This window comes from Magnolia sinica, chromosome 6 (genome assembly GCF_029962835.1).
Source record: "Magnolia sinica isolate HGM2019 chromosome 6, MsV1, whole genome shotgun sequence".
NCBI classification, from domain to species: Eukaryota; Viridiplantae; Streptophyta; class Magnoliopsida; order Magnoliales; family Magnoliaceae; genus Magnolia; species Magnolia sinica.
In genome coordinates, this window is record NC_080578.1 from 86,296,440 (window position 1) to 86,309,870 (window position 13,431).

Sequence of the window (13,431 nt, forward strand, 5' to 3'; positions counted from 1 at the left end):
CCACTATAGGGCCCTCACAAAGTCGTAGTGCATCAATACATGATCTACCTAGTGGAGATTATGAAGGCAAAGGATTCAAATCTTTGTCTTTCTTCTCTTTAGGTGATCTTGCTTGAACACCTTACTTCTCCCAACCAGCCATCGGAAAGCTTGACACACTCATATAAGATCATATCTTCTTTATTGGAGCTTCGTCCCTATGCTAGAAAGGCCAGAACTATAGTAGAAAGAATTCACAAAGAAGAGCCCCAATCTTTCCGGCTTTTAAATCCACTTGTCCCTCTCACCAATCAATGCTTTCCATTAATAGTGGCTCTAAGAACCCCACAAATTCTTCAATTTTCCCTATGTTGAATCCCTTCAAATTAGTGGAGACCATGCAATTTGATTTCCTTGAGGAATAAACACTTGGATACTGTGACTCCTTTTTCATGTGCACCAAATACAGACTTGGGAAGACAAGGCTGAGTGGTCTAGCAATGCACCAGACATCCTCCCAAAACTGTGCCTGCATTGCATCCCAATTACTGTGAACAATCTCCTTTCTAAAAAGGTTTTTCACTTTAAGTACCACTTTCCAAACGCCCCAATGCTTGTACTGGGATGAAGCTTCAGTAAACCATCCACTGGCACTTTCAATACATTTACATTTATTAGCTTACTTCCAGAGACATTCTTCCTCCACCCTGAACCTCTGTAACCATTTTCCCAAGAGCTCTTTGTTAAAAAATCTAGCAGTTAGGTCTCTTGGGGAGCTCCTGTTTCAAGTTGTGTATAGTTCTCGGTTTTGTTTCTTGAGTTGTTTAGTTGCTCTTCTTAGTTTTGTTTTTCGAGTTGTATGGCTGGTTCCTTGCTTTTGTTTTCTGTTTTGTTTGGCTTTTCTGTATTTGTTTTGTGCTTGTTCTTTTGGGTTACTTTAGAAAAGGGTGCATGCATTTGTTGGTGTAATGTTCTTTTTACCTGCTTGTTGCTTCATGTTATGTTGGGTTAGCTTGGAAAGTTACATGGTCAAGTTGTATATTTTAACAATTGTGGCCTGTTGGATGTCAGAAGTGATGTCTTGCATCATTTTGCATTGGATTGGATGCTTTGTATCCTAGAAATGAAGTGTCAAAGGGGTTGCGTGGGTGATGCCCGCTTCAATTGATGGTCTGCTATGTTCTTGGCATGAGGATCTTGGAGGAGTGATTGGGAGAAAGAAGTGGAGAATCCTTCTCCTGGCTGTTCTTTAGACTATGTAGGCAGAAATGAAAAATCATTTTCCAGAATCCGAGTGTCTCTTTAGCTGGGGTGTTTAACAGGGTTTTATTATTCTTTAGAGATTCAGTGCCTTTAGCTCTTAGGACCTTTTGGGTTTGGGTTTCCTCCGTCTTGGGACTGGTATTGTTGTATTTTATTTTATGTTTTTTTTTTTTTTTTTCCTTTTTGCTATTTCCTGCTTGCTGGTTTGCAGCTATGCCTATTGCTTCATCTTTCAAAAAAGAAAAAAGAAAAAAAAAATGAAGTGTCAAAGGTATGCAAACTTCACAATTTTTTCATTAAGCATTTTGTAAGAAAATCCTTTTGTTAACTAAGCAGTTGGTTGGAAGGAGGAAGAAAGGACATGGTCCAAAGAGGTACAAAACAGAAGATTTTTTCTCAAGGAGTAACATGATATTGTGAGACTAGAAGACATGTGTTGGAGGTGAAATTCCTGTGCTATGCAGCTCAAGGAGGGGTGACGAGGACACTAGCTTCCTGTCACCATGTTGTAAATGCTATTGAGGGTGAATTTAATAAAGAAGATAAAGAATGGGGGATGCGCTAAAGGAGTGCTTTCTTAGTGAGTGCTTTGAGTTCTTAGGGGTGTGTTGGTGTGGAATTAATTGTTTGGTAGTTCAAGGCATAACAAACAAAGATATGTGAAGTATTGTTGATGGTGTTGATTGATGTGTTTTTCTTTACGAGTATAGATGAGAAGAGGATCTGGAAGTGCATAATTCTCAGCTAGATCATTCTTCCATGCTTTGAAATCTAGGGCCTGTTTGGGTTGTGGGAAAAGAAAAGAAAACTCGAGGGTTTTCCATTATTTGGACCTTTTTTGTTGTTTGGATAGCAAATGAAATGGTGAGATTGGAAGCGATTGCTAGCCTTTCCATAGTCAAATTTTCATGCACAATATAGAAGGTGAAAATTGTGAGAGGAATGTGAGATTTCCACTTTCTATCCAAACAAGATCCTCAAAAAATAGAATCCATGGGAATCCATGTTTAAATAATGCTCATAGAGTCTATGATTGGATAATCACTGTACTTTTCTCATCTTTTCCCAGTCCAAACAGGCTCCTAGTGATGAATTTTCCGATTCGTATAAGGGAATTGAGTGTGCCTAGGTTGGAGGCACTTGCCCGGAAAGAAACAACCAATAAAATTCTCACCCTAAATCTCCTGTAACGTGGCATCATTTACTTGAAACTTGCATCATGTTCCAAGAAGCATTGATGGATCACTTATACATTCTTAGAAGGCAAGCAAGGTTCGAAGTTGTTTCTCCAGTTATTCAGGGTCCCGTGGTGTTCCTAGAGAGGCTAGCCAAGATAGTAAACTCCGTTAAAGATTCAGAACCATGCGATTTTCCTTTGTTTTTGACAATAGTCATGATCTAGCTTCTAGGGTAAACATCTCTTTTGCTTGTGTAGGTTGAGAGATTAACGAGTTCACCTATAGAAAGGGGTGGCAAGATTGAATCTTTGCATCAGGGATGTGTTTCTCCTTTTATAGCATATCTGTTATTTTTTTTACAATAAATCTTTGTTATCAAAATCAACAAAAGAAGAAAACATTTCATATTGGAACAACGCATGGTTGTTGATATTGATTTTGGAGGATAAAATGATATAAGGGCAGCAATGTTACTGTTCAAAAAACAAAGATTACCAATGTCATGATAATTTCATACAATCATCTTATGTGAAATTCGAAAATCCTTCAATAATTTTTGTAGAGATATCTATCTCCATTTGAGTTGGGATATAATTCCAGGGGTCCTGGATCATGTGCCTATTTGACTTTTCTATCTTTCATCATATTCAAAACAGCATGTTTGATTTCGTTCTTCATTGTCTACTATTTTATGGATTTGGAGTTTGTTGTTGAGTTTGCAATGGTTACAAGCAGCCTTCGCTTGCGTTCATCTCTAACTCTTCTTATTATAGTTCCATCACGAGATGAGAGGTTGGTGCACCAGCCGGATTGACAGTGCTTGTTAGTGGACTAGTGCCATGCTAAAGAAATGGCCGTTAGTGTGGGATATAGCTATCATTTCATGTTGTTTATAACTGCACAATAAAGTTTGATTCAGTTTCGTTGTTTCATCATCATCATCTAAGCCTTAACCCAATTAATTGGGGTTGGCTTCATGAATCTTGTTCCACCATATCACTCGATCGAGGGCTAGACCTTTAGTTAGACCATTGGTCATCAAGTCTTTTCTTACTACCTTCATTCACGTCCTTTTGGGCCTTCCCCCTGCCCTTTTAAAGCCTTCATCTTGTACCGATTCACTCCTAACTGGCGCATTCTTGGTCTCTGTTGCAAATGACCAAGCTGTCTAAGTCTACTTTTCTCATCTTGTTACCTATTGGTGCTACTCTAAGTTCCCTCGAATGCATTCATCCTATGAACATGTTGTTCTTCAACTGCCCAACATTTTGTCCCATAAAGCATGGTTGTTCTTATTGCTATCCTATAAAATTTCCTGTTTGGTTTGAGTGGTACGCAACGATCACATAAAACTCCAGGGGCACATCTCCATTTCTTCCACCCAGCTTGAATTCTATGGGCAACATCGATCTCTCCACTGTCATGAATTATGGACCCAAGGTATTGAAAGTGGTCATTTTGGGAAACTTCTTGGTCAACAATCTTAACTACTTTCTTGTTTTCACTCCTATTATTACTAACGTTGTGCTCCATGTACTCTGTTTTAGTCCGACTAATTTTAAATCCTTAGATTCTAAAGCATCCCTCCATAAATCTAGCTTTGTCTTTACGCCCCATGTCATCTTGTCAATCAAAACTATGTTATCTGCAAACAACATACATCATTGAATCTCCTCTTGCAAATGCTTTGCCAACTTGTCCATAACCAATGCAAAAAGGCATGGGCTCAATGCCGATCCTTGGTGCAAACCTATAGTTGTTGGGAACTCGCTTGTCTCTCCACTAGTGGTCCTCACATTTGTTACTGCTCCACGTAAATATCCTTGACAATGTCAATATATCTTCAGGAGATTCCTTCCTTTCCCAACACCCACCTGAGTAACTCTCCACGGATCCTATCACATGCTTTCTCAAAGTCAATAAAGACCAGGCGGAGATCCTTCCTTCGCTCCCTATATGTCTCCATCACTTGTCTAAGTAGGAAAATAGCTTTAGTGGTAGACCTCCCAGGCATGAAACCAAACTGATTTTCTGATACAGTTGTCCCGTGCCTTAGTCTTTGCTCAATCACTCTCTCCCAAAGTTTCATAGCATGGCGCATAAGTTTAATCCCACGATAGTTAGTGCAACTTTGTGTCTCCTTCGTTCTTATAAATAGTTACCATGGCACTTCATTTGTTTGGCATTTTCTTTGATCTTACAGTCTTGTTGAACAACTTTGCCAACCGAGATAATCTGGTGTCCTCCATAAACTACCAAGCATCTACTGGTGTACCATCTGGTTCAGGGGCCTTTCCTACTTTGTTCTTTCTCAAGCTTCTTTCACTCTAGATATCTCAATCCTATGAAAGTACCTATGGCATCCAATGTCGTTTGAGTTTATGGTTCCTTCTATCCCCATGCTCTCAGAGTGGTTGTCATTTAACATGTTCTGAAAATAGCTTCTTCACCTTTCTCATTATGAAAATAACTCTTTGTAATTGTGGCTTGATTGTAGATTTTGGGTAATGAAATTGTTTAGCGGACCATTTCTGCATCAGAGATGTTTAGACAAGCTTGTATTCTCCTGAACATCAAAGAAAAATATGCTATCTCATAGTTGGATGATCTTTATTACTCAAAAGCCTTTTTGAATTCAGCTAGTGCGTAAACGGTTGTGCCACCTTCACGTGATATTTGAAAACATTTGGATCTTCAATACTCTGCGATAAGTCTTTTCTCATTGATCCGAATTCCTGGAGACATCGATAACCTCTGATTGGAATCATATTACACTTTCTCGGTTCCAGTTTGTGAAGTTTTAGCAGCTGTGTGGCAGAGGAATAAGTTTCTGCTATCTGCATATTTTCTGCAGCACAACTAGTGAAGCTACAGCTAGCGAGCAAGATATGGTCACACAGAAAGACTTGGAGCATCTACTGCATCTCCTAGATGGTAAAGTTGGAGAATCGACATGGCAAAATTTGATGGAACGCTCCACCCCTAACATGTTATACCAAGCTTGGCGTCATGAACCTGAGGTACATGTGTTTTGTCTGGACTTGCATTTTTCTTTATTACAGTCAGTGAATTTGGGCACTTTTTTTTTTTTTTTTTTTTAAAACATCCAATTTGATGGCCACTGTTTCAAAGTTAGGATAATTTGTTCATTATAATTTCTTTAATGTGAGCCATCTATGATGGGAACCGCTATTTGAATGGTTCTGATTCAGGCACACGAATGCTGTGTTCGGCGGTCACCTGCATGCAATTGGAGTATTGGACAGTCATAGTCCGCCAAAGTATCAAATAACTCCTCATTTTGGAGAAGTGTTCTGGGATCTTCTATAATCAGGGTAATATGCTCTTGTTAGCAAGACATCCAGTCATCGCACAGGGTGGACCCCACCATGGCCATGACCTGACCCAGTCATCATAGAAAACTCTTGAATATTGTTTTCTTCTTCTTCTCCAATGTGCATCGCGTGTGCCACATCCTACTTTTGTAATGTTAAAACTGCACACAGTTATAGAGTTGTTATAGAATGTAAAAACATATCAGCATGTGGTTCCATACACACTCTCGAGGGCAACCTGGCTTAAGGAAGGGGATAGCAACACCAAATTCTTCCACTGGTTAGCTAGTGCAAGAGCCAGAGTTGATAGAATATAAAGTGTGGTGGTGGATGGGGGGAGGACAAAACTGAGGTTTGCGAAGCCATTATGGGATTCTATAGGGACTTACTCACAAGCAATGTTTTAAATATTGATGATAGTGGCCAATATATCCCACGATATATCTTGTATCCCACCTATGCCATACGAAATGCACAGGTAGTGCCGATATATCCCACATGTTTGATCCAGTGAGCATTTTCGATTTTTGATCCCTTTTTTTTTTTGTTGAAATTATGTTAAATCGGTGTCAAATGGTTATAAATCCATTGGTTCTTCATGTTTTGTATGAAAAATCATGGACTTGGAGTTTTGATTTCGATATCCATTGGTTCTTCATGTTCTCTATGTTTTTTTTTTCCAAAATTTTCCTTCAACCAGCTATTAGTTGAGACTAATTTCGAAGTATTTAGGAGAATTTGATGAAATGATCATCACATGCACTCTAAGTTCGAAACTTGATGTAGGTGGTCCGATTTGAGAAAAATTGGGGAAAATTTGAAAGTTCCCCAAAATTTCCCAAATTGCTTGCAATGTTGCACCCCAAACATGAAATCAAGCATGTACGAGGGTTGATCTATTGATTTGTTAAGTCCTTGTCAATATATATGTGTGTGTGTGTGTGTGTGTGTGTGTGAAAATTTCCTTCAACCAATTGTCAATTGAGTCTAATTTCAAAGTCTTTAGGAGTGTTTGATGAAATGATCTTTACATATACTCTGAATGTTATGCATTCAATTTGAATATAGTTGATTAGTTTAGTCAGACAACATGGCTTAGGGCCCTACACAAAGGAAACCTATTATGTTCACTTCTTTTTTGAGATGTTATGATTTAAAAGTATGTATTAAGGTCCTTTTTTTTTTTTAACAATCCCTGAAGTTTCATTGAATAATTCAACAATTTTCGCAAATTTCCCCATGTTTCCCAAAAAAGTGCGATAAATTATCCGATACAAATGATATATCCCATGTGATAACCGATACATATCTGTATACTAAGGATTGGATACCAATATTTTGAACACTGCTCACAGAACCAGGATTTACTAGACTAAGGTTAGAGGAGGCTGTTTCACTAGAAAGAGCAATTGCAGAGGAGGAGGTTAAGTCAGCAATCCAGGGATAAGGGAGGGACAAAGGAAAGAAAAGAATGGAGTGGTGAAAAAATAGGAATTTGAAAATGGAAATTGAGCATAGGAATCTTCGAGAGGAGATGTTCAGTTAGCAGCTACAGGGTTGCAACAGGTGGAGAAAGGAATTAAAGTAGTATCAGATTGTGAGATAGAAGTGGAAGCAAGGGAAGAAGGGGCTAAGGGGCTAGACAATAGGTCACACGAGAAAGATGATGCCAGGAAGAAGGTGGTGATGCCCACGAAGGAGCCACCAGAGTTTCCGACCTTGTTCGTGGTTGGTTTCCTTGAAGGGTGGCTTCTGATCAGCTTCAACAGAGTCTTCGGAAGAGCTGGCAAGGTGATGGAAGTTCTCATCCCTTGGGTTCAGAATTCCTCCGTCTACCGTGGTTTTGCTTTTATCCAGATGAGCCTGTAAAAGGAGGTGGAGAGGACGGTTGTAATCTTGCATGAAAAAAGTTTCGGGGGTAAGGAACTTAAAATTCAGCAAGCTTGTTTTGGTCCAGACATCAAAAATAGAAGAGGGGAAGAACGGAAGGAAAATATGAAGGAAGATAGCAAAGATAGAAGAATGGTGAAAAGGCAATTTCCGAGACAAGAAAAGAGAAGAGGGTTGTTGGAAAAGTTAGGGAGAGAGATCCAACTCCTTCATAGTCACGACTGAACAGGAGCCGTCGGTCAGGAGATCATTTAGAGAGGTGGCTGCAGATATTCCAAGCCATGGGATAAAAGGAGCTCCCTAAGAGTTTGCATAAGGGGATGGGTTTGTAGAAGAGGCAGGATGAATGGGTCTGGAAGGTGAATATTGAGAATGGGCCGGAGGTACAAATCCATTAAAAAATCCTGGAATGTCTTCAAACATAGTTGCATAGCTTCAGTCCGCCTTGGCATCATTGAGGACGAAGTGGGAGAGTGGCTATGTCACAATTGCAACCTCGAAGAAGATCGGGTGGTGAAATGTTCAAAGTTTGAATGATATGGTCGTGTGGATATCCCTCACTCAGACCAATCTGGATCAATTTCTAATAGCAGTTAACCTTTTTTGAGACGATAGGGTTAGGGGTAACCGGAGATGGAATAATGGTCAATGTTTGACTGGGAGGGAATATGTTTTCAAATCTGGGATCTCCCTTCGGAGTTTTGGATTAATGAGGTGTTTATGGAGATTGGGGCTTGTATTGGATCGGTGGTGATGATAGACTTGCTGTCGGAAGGTTATGAGTTTTTACGGTATGCCACAGTTTTGATTGAAAAGAAGAAACTCGATTTATCACTAGAGGAGATTGAAATGAAAGTGGGGGATTTTAATTTCTTGGTGAAGGTGGTTAGAGAAGAGCAGGAGTGAAGAAATGGTGATGCAAGAGCTCGCTCGAAGATCCTGTCAATGGCAGATGCGGCTCTTAGGGTTGAAGGTGTATCATTAGCTTGTTCTAGCAGAATACGAGATACAGAAGGGGAAGTGCGGATACCTCTCATTGGTCAGCAAGAGCTTGGTGGGGGTGGAAACGTCGTATGTGTGACACATGTTGAAGATGTTAGCGATATTAATATAAGGCTGGCAATGTCAGGTCATCAGGTGCTCGAGGAGGGGGTTGGTGGCGGGAGAACGAAGCATGGCTTGACACATGGACGTATGGAAGTTAGCAAAGTGATTGCTAAGGAGAGAGTTGCCTACGTGGATGCATGAGGTCAGCGAGACTTTTAGCTCCCGGCATGTGTTCAGTTACACTCTCGAAACGATCCATCTTCCTCAACATGCACTCAGGAGGGGGGAGCACATGCGAGCCTTAGCTTTTTTTGCTCACATGTGTAGGGTGTTGCTAAAGGAATCTCGTGTGTGGGTTTCTCTTATAAAGATTATGAAGGTTCCTTTTCCATTTTATTTTTTGAATCCCCATAGCAGGGAGTGGGAGATGGAGCTAGCGTCCTAGCGGGAGTTCTCGTTTTAGAAATTGACGAAGCACGAAGACACATAAAGATAGCAAGAGCAATGTTTAGGCAGGGTGTCCCAAAACGGTTATGTATCGGCCGTAACGGCCGATACGTAACGGTAACGGTGGTACCCGTTACGCGATACGGGGCCGTATCGGCGGCTGTTACGGGCCTTGGAAAAAAGAAGAAGAAGAAAATAAATAAAAAACCCTTACCTTTTTCCTTTCTTTTCCTCTTCTTCTCTCCCTCTTCTTCTTCTTCTTCTTCTTCTTCTTCTTCTTCTTCCTCTTCTCGGCCTGCTACGGCCCTGCTACCGCTGCGGCCCTGCTGCGGCTACGGCCTCCTCCTCCTCCTCCTCCTCCTCTCTCTCTCTCTGTTCTTTCCCTCTTTCCCTCTTTTTTCTTCTCTTCTTTCCCTCTTTTTTCTTTTCGGTTTCCCTCTCTCCTTCTTTTTTTTTTTTTTTTTTTTTACAGGCGTACCGCGCACCAACTAGCTGTAGGTACATGTCACGCTAAGACGAGCGCTGACGAGCTCCAAGTTGTACGAACGGTTCAAAGGAGATCAAAGTTTTATAGGCTCCACAGTGATGTATTTATTATATCCACACCGTTCATCTATTTTTAAATATAATTTTAGAGCATTACCTAAAAAATGAATCGTATCCAAAGATCGTCTGGACCACACCAAAAATAGCAGCGGAGATGATGATTTTCACCGTTAAATAATTCATAGGCCCACCGTAACATTTATTTTCCATCCAATCTGTTCATAAGGTCAAAAAGACCTGAATGAAGAGGAAAAACAAATTTCATATTGATCTAAAAGTTATGTGATCCCAAAAAAGTTTTCAATGGTAGACGTTCAATCCCCCACCGCTTTTTGCAATGTGGTCCACCTGATAACTTGATAATTAGATCTGTATTATTTTTCGTGTCAAGCCTTAAGACGATCTCGTCAAATGAATGGACGGTTTAGATATAACACATTCATCATGCGTGGGGCCCAAAAAACTTTGACATGTGTGCTACACTTCACAATCCGAGTCCCACTTAATTTGGGGCCTTAAAAAATTGTACCAAAGACATATTAACTTAAAATTTACCAATTAAATTATAAACTGCAATTGCTAACTCACAATGCGAAAATCAAATTATTTGAATAGTTTTAATTGTTATTTGGTGTACTCTTATTTTTTAAAATAGGGCCTTTTGATTTTTTTCATGATTCACTATCCAATAAATGTTCACTAATACATAAGTGGGATAATGACAATAAATTGCATGAATTTGAGGCTAATTTGGGGCATTGATTGGTCCTCCAAGTCAGCCCGAAATTGGCAACGCCATCTACCTGAATTTAATTTCATTTTTTTAAAGAACTACTGGGAGAAAGATATTAAATTGTTAAGTATATAAATTAGATATTTAGAAAATTAAATATATACATTTTGTAGTCAAATTCAGGTTACTTGGTTCAAAAATTAATCAAACAGTTCGATACAGCTTCTCACCAAAGAGTGGACAGTTACACCACCATAAACATGTTCCAATTTATAAATGAATGCATATTTGGAATGCTTAGAATATTCCGGATTTAATAAATATTTTTTTATATTTTTTTGGCAAAAAATTTTTTTTACTCCGTTACGGGCCGTTACGCCCCCGTATCGCCGTTATGACCCCGTATCCGTATTGGTTTTGGAGGTCACCGTTACGCCAACCGATACCGATACGGGACACCTTGTTTAGGTAAGAAACAATACAATCGAACTCACACAAGAAGTCTTATTATGCAGTGCGTTAGGGGAAAGGTAACACAACAAGAAGGGAATTTTGCAATTTCTATAGAGCTATCCTCAGAATTGATGGAAGTGCGTGAAATAGATTCTGTGTTGATGGAAAATCAGACCGATGCAATAGGAAATGGGGCGATAGCCTAGGCTCTCTCTTGGACAAATTTAAATTAGGATTCCAATCCATATGAAGTAAAGGTACATAGAGTATCTATGGCCCAAGTGATGAAGCAAATAAAGGAGATAATGGGCCAAATAACATGATTAGTGGGTGTATCCTTTAGAGATAGGCTAGATGACTATGTTCCCTTGTTTCATTTTGCGGAGCATTACAGAAGTAGACGACATGTTCAACTACAATTAAATAGTCAAAATTCCAGTGAGCCTAAAGATTGTACAGAGCTACCCAGACTGAAATATGGTGTCCCAATAAAGGGGAAACAGGTCAGTGCATTGTCCTAATAAAGACACTTAGTCGGAATGTGAGAGGCTTGGGTTGTTTGTAAAAGAGAGGACATGTAAGGGATATGTGCAAAAGATACAAAGCTCAACTGGTAACTTTTCAGGAAACAAAATTACAGGTAGTAGATAAGAGAATAGTCAACTCTTTTAGGAATGGGAAATCTAAAGAATGGGTTGTATTAGATGTGGCAGATTCGGCAGGGGAAATTTTAGTAATTTGGCATTCAGGAATCTGGGCTAAGGTGGACAAATGGACTGATCTGTTTTCAGTGCAACTAAGAGAAGTTTTGTTAGGATGTCGTTGGGTTTTCATTGCAGTATATGGATCATGTGGTCCAAGATGTAGATTACAATTCTGGCCGAGCTGGACGTATGTAGCAATAGGTGGAATTTGCCTTGGTGTGTGGGAGGGGATTCTAGTGCTGTGAGATTTTCGTTCGAAAAATCAAATGGTGTCACTTAACTCGAAGCATGAAAAACTTTTCAGAATGGATAGATTGGAACGAAATGGTTGATTTATTGGCGGGAGAAATGAGATTCAAGTGCTCCAACGAGCAAGCAGAGGCAATCATGCCAAAGATGGATAAATTTTTGGTTTCCTCAGATTGGATAGAGAAATATCCACAAGCTTTACTAAGAGGCTTGTTGAGGCCATTATTTGATCATTGTTCAATTATTTTAGAGGTGGAGGGATTTGTGGAGAAGGTGAAAGAGTGGTGGTCTTTCTTGGTTCATGGCCTTGCGGATTTTACTTTATTCCAAAAATTAGAACTCCAAGGGAAGATCAATGTGTGGAAAAGGAAATGTTTGGGAACCGTAGTGGAAATGTCAAAAATTCTGCAAGAAATACAGGCGTTAGTATCAAAGAAGAGGAAGGGGTGCTTTCAGAAGAAGAGAGAGCTTAGAGGGAAATTAATAGCACTAATCACAATGCTAGGTTGAGAGAGGAGGATATTAAATGGAGGCAGAGATCTAGGGTAATTTGGTTGAAAGGAGATAAGATCATGGATTTTTTTCATGCTATGGCAAGTACTCAACAAGAACAAATAAAATTCAAAGTATAATGGTAGAAGGGGATAGAGTTGAAGGTCAGTCTAAGGTGTGTGCTGCAATTGTTAATTTCTATATGGATCATTTAAAAAGAGAAGAATGGGGGAGGCCTAGATTAGATAATCTTCCTTTTGCTTCATTGTCAAATTGTGCGGCGGCCTCGTTAGAGAAAAAATTTTCAGAGGAAATTAAGACAAAAATTTCAGAATTTAGAAGTGATAAAGCTCCCAGTCCGGATGAATTCCCGATTACGTTCTATTAATTTTTTTGCAAGATAGTTAAATCAGATGTGGTAAAGTTTATGAATGAATTTTTCGGTAAGGGTTGTCCTGCATTAGAACTAGATGCAGCATTTATTTTTCTAATCCCTAAGAAAGATGTGGAAAGTTCGCGAGATTTTAGGCCAATCAGTTTATTGAGGGGTCCGTATAAGATCTTGCAAAAATTTTGGCATCTAGATTTCGAGTGGTTCTAAGCAAAGTGATATCATCATCTCAAGGGGCTTTTGTGGAAGGAAGGTAGATTGTGGATAATGCATTAATAGCTCACAAATGTATTGATTCTTACAATAGGAAAGCAAAGAGGGGCGTTATATGTAAACGTTGATATTGAAAAGGCCTACGATCACATGAATTGCGATTTTCTCAACTATATGTTGGGGCGGTTGGGGTGCATGGAAAAACGGCGGGCATAGATCTGAGTTTGCATCGGTTCGGCAAAATATTTAGTTTTAGTTAACGGTTCACCAAAGGGGTATTTTTTAGCTTTTAGAGGATTGAGGCAAGGGGATCCATTATCTCCATATCTGTTTGTAGCGGTGATGGAGGCCCTAGGCAGGATGGTAAATAGAAGAGTAGAGGTGGGTTTGGTGGAGGGATTTCAGCTTGATAATTCAGAGTTTCAAATCTCACATTTCCAGTATACGGATGACACATTGCTTCTATGTGAGGCAGATGAATCGAAAGTGGACAATCTGGGAAAGATAATAA

The 13,431-nt window shown here is 39.5% G+C and overlaps 1 protein-coding gene across 1 annotated transcript in view; it reads left to right on the forward strand.

Moving 5' to 3' along the window:
• LOC131248994 (uncharacterized) overlaps positions 1-13,431 on the forward strand; it is a 31,021-nt gene that overhangs the window by 2,123 nt on the left and 15,467 nt on the right. The window contains exon 2 of the mRNA XM_058249537.1: positions 5,275-5,440. Coding sequence (XP_058105520.1) covers positions 5,275-5,440 — 166 coding nt within the window. The remainder of the gene's footprint in view (positions 1-5,274; positions 5,441-13,431) is intronic.